The following is a 13,406-nucleotide window of genomic DNA, read 5'->3' as shown; positions in this document are numbered from 1 at the left end:
TCACAGGTTAAAGGAACCACATCTGGGTTCATTCGGGGCAGACGGGCTTTTTTATTAGTATTGCAGTGTTTGTTGTATTAAAACGCAATACCAGTTCGAAAATCCTTTTCTGAGCATCTAGGTGTGTATACAGCATCAAAAAAGCACGCCTGCGAAAAGGTATGGGTAGCCCATTGGATATTTATGAAGCGAAAACTGTCACTGTTTGCTACTTAGATCAAAATGAAAAATCGGACCCATCCTATGAGGAAAAATGCAACGAAAGGAAGACTATTTATTCATGGCAGGCATCTAAAGACAAGTTTAATGACTGAAGTCATATGGATGACAGGGACACGAAAAACCGAAATACATCTCAGAATAACTGAAAAGCATGATTGCATTAATGGTTTATGGCCCCAGCTCAGCTCTAGCATTGCCAGACCAGTAGCCACACTGTGTTTGCACTGTGCTTATATCATTTTGGGAAAACGTAATAATGGGGCTCATTGATGCAGGTTTAAGTACATAAATCACAGAGAAATGACCTTTGGCTTACTCAACATCAGGGGGTGACAATACTGAACATTTTGGATCTCAACTTTGCAGTTTTACTGCTCATTCATAAAACCAGTGTACACCTAAAAATGCCCTTCTATACCACAATTTGTCCATTTTTAGATATTGCCTACCCCTTACATAGCAGATTACCATGGATGCTGAATCTTTACAAGCCCACATTGTGGTTCATCGGTTCAGAGAAAGATCACTCTGACATTGTCCTCACCAGCTGAAATTTCGGTCAACAGATGGCCTTTTTTTCACAAATTTGCAAGGGCTCCTTCATAATTAACATTACGATACATACAACTGTGGTTCTGATGTACTTGTGTCCCTTGACAAGCCTTTGTCTACATGTGGTTCAATCTGACTGTACAACAGCACATTACATCCTGTTGCATTAATCCATGACTGATCAGGTCAAACTCAATAAGCTAGAAACGGCAGCTTGTTTTTTTTTTTAATATGGTGTTAAGTTTTAAAGATTAAATTTATAGAGGGTTTTAAACTGATCGAGCCCCCAAGGTTTAAAGCTAAAAATCCTCACGCAGGATAAAATGTTGCCAAAAAGCAAAACTACTGCCCTCTAGTGTCTCAACTGTGGAGGTACTTGTGTTTCCCCTGATGCTGATTGAAACAACCTGGTATGAACTGAAATGTTTGCTTTTTATACTGCATTATTGTAACTGTACAATAAATATATTTAAGAAACAATTTAAAATAAAAATCAAACCTGTAAAAACTCAACTTGTGTGCTCAGTATACTTTAACCAGTGACAGAATACTCAAGACAATTTGTGGTTTGAGCATTTCACATCTTTATTTCTGTATTTTTTAAACAATGTTGTGGCACCCGGGTCTACAGTCTCAAAAACGTGCACAAAAGTTTTCTTTCCTGCAAATAAAAAATAAAATAAATTCTGACTTGAGCAAAGCAAAGAGCAGGAAACTAGTGTTAACTCACAACCCTTTCTTTGTCTAGTTCCAGAGCTTCAATGATTTCAGTTCTCAGTCTCATCACATTTAATAGATCAGTCAGTGTCCAGGAGTTAATCCCCCTTTGGTAGTTTAAAAAAAATATTTCCTCCTTTTAAAACAAATATTCCAACTTTTTTTTTTATTTTTTATTTTTAGTATATATCAGTCTTTACAAAAAAGGCGAGGAGAACCCTCTGCGTCCGATCCCTTGAGCCGAGCCCAAACCCCAAAAACCTCCCATCCCAGCAAAATATCAACACATGATCTCAGGACCGGGAGAGGGGAAACAAAACAGGAATGACGTGGGGGGTGACTGACATGCGTAGTAATACACATTTTAAATAATCTGGATAAATTCAACTCTGAAGTGAATGTTAGAACATTGTTGTTTTAACCAAATATAATCAGTGACAGTTCATGTACAGCGATGTATTCTCCTCAGTGACGTGAGTGTAATCCATGTTACAAGCTCTTCAATTGAAAAGGTGACGAAGGGGGAGAATGCTGTGTATATTCAAAGCAAGTGAGTGTGGACATAAAATGGACAGACCGACTTGTGGAAGTGGGTGAGAAAAAGGGGTTGTATTTAAACACAGAATGAAACAGTCACTCTATTCTTATTTTTGATACTTTTTTTTTTTATTTTTCCTTTTTTGTCTTTTCCTTTTTAAAGAAAAAAACTGACTGTACAGAACTAAATCTATATGCCTATTCAGAGTTTTCCAACTCTACTCATCTGTGATGGCAAAGAAAGAAAAGGGAAGAGAGCGAGGGATCCATCCAAGAAAAAAAAAAAAAAAGTAATAAATCATTAAAACCTCCAACTCGACTCAAAAATGGAATTAAAAACCTAATTGTTTGCTTCCTTTGACTAAAACCAAAACAAAGAAAAATAAATAATCAACTCAGCGGATCAAATCAGTGGCGGTTGACATGATTTCAAATGAGGAAGAGGCAGTATAATATATAAACTCTTAAGTTGGATAGTTGCATTGACTGCTTTATGGTAGCCGATGATATAAAAGTGAGATTTAGTGCAGATGCAGTGTCTTATCAGTTGGCTGCCAGTCCTGTGGCCTCAGAGGAAAGCCTGGAGAAACAGACAGAGAGACACCCGGAGACCAGGGAGGGAGAGAGAATAAGGCATGCAATCAGACAGACAAGATAAATGTCGACTTCATTAACTGTACATTACATTATTATAATAATATTTTGTATAACAGACATAGGAAAAAAAAGAAAAAAAAAAGGAAAAAAAAAATCACTAGGTGTCCAGTTTGGCTGCTCCTGCTCTCAACAGCTAATCAGTCAGATCTCAATCTGACACTTAATGGAGCTGTGTTAAAGAAAGAGTTCAAGATCTTGGAATGTGCAGTTATTTGCTTTCTTGCCTGGAGTTGGATAAGAAGTTCAACCACTCATGTCTATACGCTGGCTGTAGCTTAGTATGTATCAAGACTGGAAACAAGGGGAAACAGCTAGCCTAGCGCTGTAACAAAATCCATCTACCAGTATCTCTGGTGCTCATGGATTTAAAATGTTGTATCTTATTTGTTTAATTAATATATAAACCAAAGTGTTAAAAAATAAACAAAAAAAACCACACACACTTCTACAGGAGTTTATGAGTTGAACTATTTCTTGACTGGGCAAAGTAGGTTTGCGAGGTCTTGTCACTCAGGGAACTGACTGCGCCAGGAAATAGCCTAGCAATCAACCTCCATAACATGTTGTTTTCTACACTATGGATTTTGCACTGAATAAACAAATGCAGCATAATATGATAATCAGTGTACTTAAAAGGTGGTGTGTGGATTTTGTTATCTTTGGACAGAGCCAGGCTAGCTGTTTCCCAGTTTATGCTAAGCTAAGCTGACCAGCTTCTAGCTCCTGCTACACATTTACTGTACAGACATGACAGTGGTATCAATCTTCTTTAACTCTGCAAAAAAAGCGAGTAAGCGCACTTCCTGAAATGTTTAACTATTTGTTTACGCTGAAGCTAAACTAGTATTTTTCATATCAACAACATGACCTAAAGGATGATTTGGCGCCTTTGATACCTGAGGGCAGTTTAAGTTGGATTTGAAATTACAATAGTTTCTTACACAAGCAAAAGAAATTGATATATATACTTTCCATTATGACAGCTAGCATAAGTCGCTTAAAATTCACTACAGGAAAAACTATTACCATAAATACAATTTGACATCTTAAAGAGAGCCGCTACCTGAGCAGAGCTTACACAAAGAGAGAAATGCTTCAGTAAATCAGTGAAATAATTCACTGTCCATGCTAAGTTCAAAGTCATTTAAAAATATAATGCACTCAACATGTCAACTCTTTAGGAGGCAGGCCAAATCAAGCTACAGGTATCTATTTTATAAATATGGCAGCAACACATCTTACTTGTGTGCATTTGTTTTCTGTAGTAAGCGTGGCATGGCACAGCCAGATACAAAAGCAAGTGCAGGTACAGACAACAAAGAGCATTGTCGGTACTTTAGTAGTAGATGACTTATGTTTCCTCGTTAGTAAGGAGAGAGCCTTCGCCTTTTAGACTTGGAGCCGAGCTCTGGGGCAATTTTGGGCTCAGTGGGGATTGGGTGTGCGGGGTTACTGGCCCCGCTCACAACATGGAGGGCCAGGAGAGGGAGGGGCTTGAGACTGAGGAGACTTGACACACAGGCAGGAGAGCTGGGGAGCAGGGAATCAGTGGAGGAGGAAGAGGAGGAGGAAGAGGAGGGAGGAGGCGGCCCTGGAGCCAACAAGGACAGAGGGATGGAGGCTGAGGGGGGCACCACACAGGAGGAAGAGGAGGAGGAGGAAGAGAAGGAGGAGGTAGCAGCAGAGGAGGTGGTGGTAGTAGTAGTAGTAGTAGTGGTAGTAGTAGTAGTAGTAGTAGAGGTGGAGGGAGGGCACAGGCTGGTCTGTTCAGGGTTCAAGGAGGAGGAGGAGGGAGGAGGTTTAGAGGACTCTACACTGTGGAAAGAGAGACAAGGAGAGAGGGACAACACAGTCGGGATGGGTCACAGGGCAGGCTGGTGAGCAATGGTTTGGGGGAAGTTAGGGGCAGGAGGAGTGGTTGGGTGTGGGGGAATCACTCAGGGATGTGACCAAAACACAGGACAAAAAGCTTCATTAGAAATAAATGTGTCACTTAAAAGAAAACCAAAAAGAAAGGAAAAAAAAAAAAAAAAAAAAAAAAAAAATCACATCTCTTGTGATGGATCAATGTGGGGCCAAGTTAGAGGCAGAAAAAGGAAATAAACACAAACGTAGAAATATCCAAACTAGAAAAATTGTTGCATCGCACACATAAGCAGGTAGGCCAGTTTTGTATTAGCACATGATATAAGGAACATAAAATATTTTATTCTTTTATGGATTACTGTAGTATTGACACATTAGAAGAAAAGAAATGTGACAACCCAGCACAACAGCAAATTCAGAAAAACGATTGAAGAAAGAAAGAAAAAAAAAGAAAAAAGAAAAAATAATCAGGTAGGCCCAAGTAATTTTTTTTAAACTAAATTTATATTTAACTTTATGTAACAACTAACGCAACATTTTGATTTATTAAAGCCTGCGACTGAATGAATCCCGTCCATAGTTCACATATCATATACCCGATTATCTCACCTGGCGTTGATGAGGTACTCTGCCAGACTGATGCTGGCAGGTGAGCCTGTGATGGTGACCTGGCGGTCAGTCGATCCGTCCACTGGATTCGCAATCTTGATCTGGGCGCCCGACATTTGCCTGATCTCATTGATTTTGGCTCCCTGGCGGCCGATGATGCACCCAATAAGCTACAGTGGAGACGAGCAGGAAAGTGAATACCATAATGAACACGTGCCTCACATAAAGTTAGCAACCTGGAATTAACTTGAATAAGAATTTTATATATTAAAAGGTGGTCAAACACTTGGGTTTGTTTTGTTTTTTTGGCTTAATGAATTGAGTAGATGAGACAACATGCCTTAACTTTAACTGTATAACAGTGATAAAAATGTACTTTTGCACTTACATCATTTGGAATGGTCATCTCATGTGAACTGGTTTGAGCAGAAGCATCTATCCCTGAAATATAAATGAAGAAAATGAAAATCAAGGAAGGTACTGATGCCTCGAAAAAGCCCCAAAGTCCATCAGGAGGGTTGTGAAACTTAAAATTTTTGAAGCCCCAGATATGGATTTGCCATGCACTGAGTGACAGTGAACAGAAAATGCAAATTAACATTAAACTGTATTGATTATACATGGGGCCCTCAAACAGTCGATGTATTTCAGTAAGACTTGGACTCATTCGATTTTTACAATGTTGTCAATGGTCCAAGTTTAAGATTTATCCTCTAGTTTATTGTGTTGTTTTTAAAAAAAACTGGATTCCATTATAATGAATAACATGTCAAAAAAATTGGCAAAAATAGTAGGAACACCTTTCAACATAATGCAGTCTAATACAACACTTAAAAGAGCAGCCTAAAATATCCCCAAATGAATGCCTGTGACAGTGTCAAAAACTAACTTTTATACTTTTCTTTGTTGGCTTGCTTTCCAGTGGAGTGTCTTTTTTCTGGTTATTCAGAGTATTTTTAAAATGATTATAGCAAATATGTTTGAGGAACCAAAACAATCGATATGGTTTTTTTGCTTGTGTCCTCTTTGGACACAAGCACAAAAAAGAAGAGTCGGACAAAAAGGTCTGCCTTTTGATGCAAACAAGTTAATAAAGTGTTGCATCGACAGGCGTTGGATCATGTCACATGCTGCATACCAGTGAATCCCTGGTTGCTTGGTGCGATGGGGAAGGGGCTCTGCTGCATAGCCAGCTGGTGAAGCTTGGTGAGCTGTGGAGAGATAGCAGCAGAGGAAGACTGTGAGAGTGAGAGAGGAGGCAGGGAGAGAAGTTGAGGAAATGGAAAACACAGGAAGAGGGAAAAACAGAACAAAAAGTCAGTACAGACAGCTACACAAAAGACCTCCAAAGAAAAAAAAAAAAAAAAAGATTTCACACACATCTGTTAATATAGTAGTGTGTAGAAAGATCCTTTCAAAAAAAGCTCTACATGGATCACTGATGTCTGACAATCATTGTGTTTTAGGACTTTAGGTCTATGTAGAGTACCCCATAGGTATTCCTCCAAAGTGCAGGCTGCATCTCTTGGTAATGCTTTCTTGCAGTCTTCAGGGTCAGGGGAAAGTCACAATACACAAGGGAGGGAGCTCTCAATATGCAGGGGATTTCCTAACCAACGCCAATAAAGGACCCAAGCATGAACTGAGAAAGTCTAAACTTAGATTAACACTGTACCATTTATCACCACTTTATCTGGAAGGGAAGATTTAAGGAAGAGATGAGGTCTCTGTGTCTCTTTAATAAACAAATTTTAGTTTTACTAAACAAAAACTGCTCTAAGCAATGACAAACTGATCACATAAAAGTAATCACATGACCTACGGATCTTAAAAAAAAAAAAAAAAAAAAAGATACGCTGACAAATCTTAAACTGTATACATTTTACCATATAACATCTTATATCTGTGTTGCACTTCCTTACTCCGTTGCTAATAATCAGTGACAGGTAAGACTAATAATATCTGGTCTAACACAACCAATACTCTTGAAGGGATATCTAAAGCTCATAAAAAAAAGAGAGAGAGAAAGATTAATTGAATAAAAGAGACAAATGGGCAGAGCACAACATAATAATGTAAGATTAATAGAGAGGGGGATAAAACAAAATGTTTATTTGGGACAGACTAATGAACATAACATGTAAAACAAGACAGGACAAAAAGGGAAAACAGAATAGAGTGAGCAGCAGGAACAGATAATTATTCATGGAACAGTGGAGAGTCTGGACAAACACAAACAACAAATGTCAGTTTAATTAACAACTGACTGCCAGTCAACTGTGGAACTGTACGAACATGAAGTACTAACAGTGCTGCTCTATAAATTGTCACAAAAATCTGATAATAGTAGATCGAAGGGAAGCACAGTAAAATAAAATTAGGGGGCAAGTTCTTCTACAGTTATAGGCTGTAAAACAAGGTGTGGGCGGGTGGGCAGTTGTACATTTTGGAAGAGGACAGTTGTAATTATGGTTGGGAGTGGTGGGGGGGTCATGATAAATTACTACTGCACTTACATCTGGCTGTGGAATCGCGTGCTGTCCTTGTACGGCATATGCCTGAAAAAAATGAAAACAAAGCTTTCATAGGCCTCTCATCTGATTTTATCGGACAAGTTACTGCTCCAGCTAAATCCTCCTAATATCTAAATATCCATTTGAGGCTTCAACTCACCAAAGCTTGTCTAAATTAAAAAAATATCATTTAAAAATATCAACACGAATGTCTTGTCCAAAGTCTCCACATTTCTGGGAAAAGAGAAATCTTTAGAGACATTGCAGTAGAATTAAGGAACCAGGAGGAGAGATTTCTTTTCAAAGAATAAAAAAGGTATTTAGTAAGATAAAAGTCCTTGTAATGTTAGGCCAACTAGCACCAGAAAGCGTTTTGGTTCAGACAAATAGCAAGAAATAGGCCACCTCACTTTTGAAACCTAAAGTTTAAAAAATAAACCAGACTCTGGGGGGGCAATAAAACAAATAGAAGGCCCTGTAACAAACTGCCTTCCTGGGCGAATTTTTTATTATCATCAGACTACTAAAATTGCTGATACCCTTTTCAAACAATTAGCACAAGCGGCTATGGTTACAACTTCTCTCTAAAAATTTAAAAATACCTTCAACAGCTACTCTTTAAACTGACTATTAGGCACTCGCCTAATCGTATACGAGTATCAAAACTAGATTTGTCATTCGAGATGTTAATCTTATTTTGAGTTAAGTACATTCAGAGCCTTTCGCCACACATCAGGATTTCCAGGTATATTATATTCTGCTCAAAAATGCATCCCAGACTCATTGCAACCCAAATTACAGACAACTGCGGTGATAAATACCCCCCAAAAACATCCCGAATAAACATGTGGGATCCTGTGTCGCTCTGACGTGTTGTATATACCTGTCCGCCTGCAAAGATGACGGGGGATCCTGAAGGCTTGGGTCGGTAGGGGATAGTAACCCCCTTAGGGGGAGACTGTACAGAAGACAAAGAATGCGTCATAACATTAGTACCCATGTCATCAAACAGTACAATTGCTGGAATAATCCTAAATCACGCTACGCGTCAATTACGTTTCACTGGTTTTTACACCGAAATAGTAGTACATTATTGCTTGTATTAGTAATATTACAGGTATATTACACAGTATAGCAACGTGAAGCCTTAAAAATCTCATCGGATGCTAGGGATGTCGTGATTGATTTTTGCCTCGTCCTTCGATCATCTGTCTTAATAGGATGTTTATATTTTCCCAAATAAGACAGCTGCATTGAGTTCACTTAGCCTAACATTCTTGCAGGGAAATAAGTGAAGCAATTACAGTATATTAACCACTTAACATTTTTGCTTAAGGAAAATATAGCCAGTACTAAACGTTTTCTTCAAAAATTACCTGTAATATTTTGTAGTGGATTATATTATTTTTTATATATTGCCATATATTGCTTTAACAATATCTTTAAAAACACTACAGCATCTGCCCTGATCTTGTCGACCAGCTCAAGACATCCCCAGTCCAAACCCAGCACACAACAGCCAAAAGCTCAGAGATCACAGTATTTCACATCATTAATTTACAGGTCAACAGCTACCACTTCATTTGCTTCATTGCTTTCATGAGTCCACTTACCTCAAGCATGACCACACAGATCTGCTTCACACACTCAATTATCGACTGGGGCGTGCCAGCGATGGTGATGGCACGCTCCGTCGAGTTGGGGAGCATGTCTCCTGCCACTTGTACCTGAGCACCGGTTGACTGTAGCATACAAATGGAGGGAAATGAGATAAGAATTTAAAACCTGCTGTGTATAATCAGTGGGTGATGTACTGAATTCCACAGGTAGAAAGGTGGCGGTCAGCTAATGCTGAGGGGATTGGAGCATACGGGTTTTTGTTTAATAGGTTTTGTATTACATGCTCTCGTCTCTGCATACCTCTCGAATTTCCTTGATTTTACAGCCGCCTTTCCCGATGAGGGAGCCACATTGGCTGGCAGGCACCACAATGCGTAGGGTCACTGGGGGCTTGCTGGTAGCTGTGCTGTTTGTCATTGAGCTGCTTATGTCCTGGCAAAGATGTGAAGACGAAGGTTAATCCTTTGTGTTTAGGCTGGTTACTGCTGACCTGTGAATCCATTAGAAGGTATAAATTGTGGCCTACCTCTTCCAGCTTTTCAATGATCATGGAGAATGCTTTAAAGATGGCGGTAGTTGGACCCGCCAATGTAATGATCCTCTCAGGACAATTGCCCTCAGAGATGTTGATGCGAGCCCCACTCTACGGACAAAAAGAAAAGCAAGAAATTGAAAGACTTCTGATAGTAAAAACAAACTGTGTAAATCTGCCAACTATGGCTTCTTGGTAATTATAACATTACAGCCCAATGAACTGTACCATAGAGAAATGGGAAGAAAAGACCTCACCTCTTCTCTCATCTTCTTCACAGATTCACCTTTCTATTAGCAGAAGATCACACCAAAGTCAAATTCATTATCACTTTAAACACACAGATCTTGAAATAATAATTGGCAATCAAAATTTCAATCATATCAAGCTGCAGCTTACCTTTCCAATAATACTTCCAACTTCCTAAAACAGGAAAAGAGATACTGTTGTATTAGGCTGATAATTCATCTTTTCACACTTGTCACTTTTTAAATACCACAGAGTAGGACACACTAACTTCTCTAGCTATGGCTTGCTTTGTTTATCTGGCAATGAAAAACCTTCAATGCATAAGGCTTTATAGTTTCCCAAAACTTGGACAAGAATAAGAAGTCAAGGATGCTTCCGCTGATAAGCTGCAAGATCTCTACCACAGACAGTTTCTGTTTCTGTCTCATCCCACACAGACTTAACATGGCACTGTTGATACAGTGAGACCCAGGATGTGGTCAAGCACACAGTATCTGTAGGCTGATAATGCATAGCCAGAGCTGGGGCCTGTTTTGGAAAATCTTTTTTTTGGGATCTATCACAGTTTGGTTTGATGGCAGTATAAGCTGACGTGTCACAGACTTTGAGCAGCCACTTCTTGCCACATGGAATCTCAGCATTTGAAACCACAACAACAACAGGTCACTGTGGAACTCGAGATGCAACAATAGTGTGGCTGTGGCGCTATTACGAGAGTCAAATGGAGTAGTGACAATGGCAAATGCAATGTCAGGCCTCCTGGTTTTAAATTTTACAAAGTGTTTGATAGTGATGTATCAATGGCTGCTTGTAATATTATTTGATCTTTCAAGCAGTTCTATCATAACTTAGATAGAAAGGCAGGGGAAGAAGACATCTCTAAAATTTTTAAGGTATAATTGATACAACAGCTGATTTGAGAAATTGACGAGAATAACTCTACTCTCAGTAAAATAGCCTTGCCCCTGTTGCCAAGTGCTTGCTCGTGGGGGAATGTTGGCTCTCCATAAATAATATTATACAAGAGTCGATCTAGAGCTGCTGTATATATGAAAAGTGTCCTGAGATAACCTCTGTTATGATTTGGTGCTGTATAAATAAAATTGACTTGACCTAATATTTTAGCACAGTGAGTCCAGCTTGGGAAGTAAAACATTTAGACATGAGGCAAACACAGTCTCTTATGTGGGAGCCCCACCAGAGTAACACGCCAAAAAAACCATTCCGCTTTTCTTTGAGATACAGGATCCCATCACCAAGTCAATACCCTTACTCGTCACGTCAGAGTCCCTGCCCTTTAACATTCATAACAGACTCCATTTCCATGAATATAATGTCATAGGCTATTAGAGTGCCGACACAAGCAGCTGATGGGTGACCTCACCTTGCCATGCATGAGCAGCCTAATGGTAAGGGTGACATTGAGCCCTCCTTCAATCACACCGGAGTCCATAACTGCAACTGCAACCTAGCCGTCCGTATAGAACTAGGGTCTTTGGTCACCGAGATGGGTCTAAAGGGACAAACGCACATAACAGACAAGAAATGATACACCAAGGATGATCATGTGACCTGACTGAATCGCGGCAGAGTAAAGAAAAAACACACAACGTGAATGCAGATTAGGAGTAACAAAAGTAAGACAAGTGGTGTGCTTGTATCCCATGTATGAAAGTAGTCTGTTAAAAAATGACTTACACATGATAAATAAAGTGGTTAACACTGAAGGTCTGTCTCTGTAGCATAAAGTTGCAGCAACATTCATACCCATGGTGAGTTGATAGTTATATATTAGCCAGTGCTAGGTTGTACTATCTGACCAATTGGGTTTTCATAATTCATGAGAATACAGATATAATGTTATTTCCTAGTCACAGATTTAAATGGAATGATTAGGCAAAGTATTTTAAGGTCCCTTTCTTGCTAATTATTTGACAAAGTAAAACATTCAGTTCAGTCACAGCAGACCATGTCACATCCTTTGGCTACATGTGCTAAATTGGATGAAAAATTTAGAAACATACTATGTTATATATGTTGGTTTTCCAGAAGACTAATTTGGCCTTCAGAAATAAATATGGGCCCATCCAAAAAGTATATGATAAATCTATGTCACAGCCTATGCTAACGTTAACGCTTATGAAAACTGATGCGTACTACGATGAAACAGAAACAAAATGGCTAAGTGCGGACTTTTGCTGTGCCAAGTACATGCTGCCAGTTGGGTGCATTTTATTTTCAAACATCTGAATGCTACTCCAACCCAAGTTACCTGACTCCAAACAAGTAAATTAGCGCTGAATCCATCTCAATGCTATGTGAATAACATATGGTTTGAGTGCTAACGATGCCTTCCTCATTAGCTACGAATCAAGTTTATCAACAAATGTACGGACAATTACCCCCCTCATCACCACAATTAGAGCTATATTTCGAAAAATACATTCATGTGTATGTTCGGTATGAAAAGAAAATATAATAATTGCTGACTACGGTTTGGTTTAAAATAAGTCCATTTAACTATTACGTTTGCTGTAAGTCTGTTAGCCGTTTAGCATTTTGGTTGCTCGCCGTGTTGGGGAAATGAATGGAGCATGCGTGCGCTACTTAGCAAAGCTAGCTACTTCGCTTAATTACTCAACGTTATTAATAGCTGGCCAAATATCGGCGCCCTTCATGGTATGGTAGTTGGGTCCGCTTTTGATCTAGTACAAGCGCCAAACAGCAGGCAGCAGTTTTTAAACGCGACCTTAAAATCAAACTTCCCCGTGCTGAGACTGCGTGCTCATCGCCGTGCGGCCTGTTAGCACGCTGTACGAGCAGCCGCTAGCTGCTGGGCGCGATTTCTTTCCGCTACTTCTGATCATAACAACTAATATAAAAGCACCAAACATTTCTTTAAAACTCACCTGACTCCTGCGCTGGCAAGTGACCGGGGGGAGGGTTGGGGTTGTAAGGGTAGAAGGGGAGAGGTTCGGGAGGGTAGAAACCCGGGGGAGAGTTTAGAGAGGACTCGGGGAAGAGGGAAGAGTGATGTGAGATCGAGCTCCACTCCTTTACACAAAGACAACAAAATTATCACCCCTGAACTTTCCCCTTTCACCCAACCCTGTCCCCCATGCCGAGTCTGACCTGAGGACGCCTCAAAATCACGTCCCAAAAAAGTTATAGCAGCACATTTGTGGGACATTATGCTACAATATGGCAGGTTAAATGCAAGGATGTCATAAAAAATAAAGAGTTATTGCGTGCAATAGAGACAAAGTTGCATTGTTTTAAAACAGCAAGGGTCTGCTGTCGGAAATAGCCAATGGCCCACGTTTTTCATGTAT

General features: G+C 39.6%; 1 protein-coding gene across 3 annotated transcripts; it reads right to left on the bottom strand.

Moving 5' to 3' along the window:
- Positions 1 to 1,345: 1,345 nt before the first annotated feature.
- LOC120807582 (poly(rC)-binding protein 2) lies at positions 1,346 to 13,192 on the bottom strand. Of its 3 annotated transcripts, none has more exons than XM_040159797.1 (13): positions 12,984 to 13,192; positions 11,459 to 11,587; positions 10,225 to 10,248; positions 10,083 to 10,115; positions 9,820 to 9,936; positions 9,594 to 9,725; positions 9,287 to 9,415; positions 8,557 to 8,631; positions 7,677 to 7,718; positions 6,299 to 6,371; positions 5,549 to 5,601; positions 5,161 to 5,330; positions 1,346 to 2,608 (listed from the first exon to the last, which is right to left on the bottom strand). In XM_040159797.1, the coding sequence occupies exons 2-13, from the start codon at positions 11,525 to 11,527 to the stop codon at positions 2,572 to 2,574; spliced, it is 954 nt and encodes a 317-aa protein (XP_040015731.1). In that variant the 5' UTR covers positions 11,528 to 11,587; positions 12,984 to 13,192; the 3' UTR covers positions 1,346 to 2,571. The 3 variants fall into 3 exon arrangements, with proteins under 3 accessions (XP_040015731.1, XP_040015730.1, XP_040015732.1); XM_040159796.1 differs by having other exon boundaries at positions 6,299 to 6,398; positions 12,984 to 13,191; XM_040159798.1 differs by lacking the exon at positions 7,677 to 7,718 and having other exon boundaries at positions 6,299 to 6,398; positions 12,984 to 13,191.
- Positions 13,193 to 13,406: the final 214 nt, after the last annotated feature.

Source organism: Xiphias gladius, chromosome 21, assembly GCF_016859285.1.
Source record: "Xiphias gladius isolate SHS-SW01 ecotype Sanya breed wild chromosome 21, ASM1685928v1, whole genome shotgun sequence".
NCBI lineage: Eukaryota > Metazoa > Chordata > Actinopteri > Istiophoriformes > Xiphiidae > Xiphias > Xiphias gladius.
This window is presented reverse-complemented; position numbering and strand designations above follow the sequence as displayed.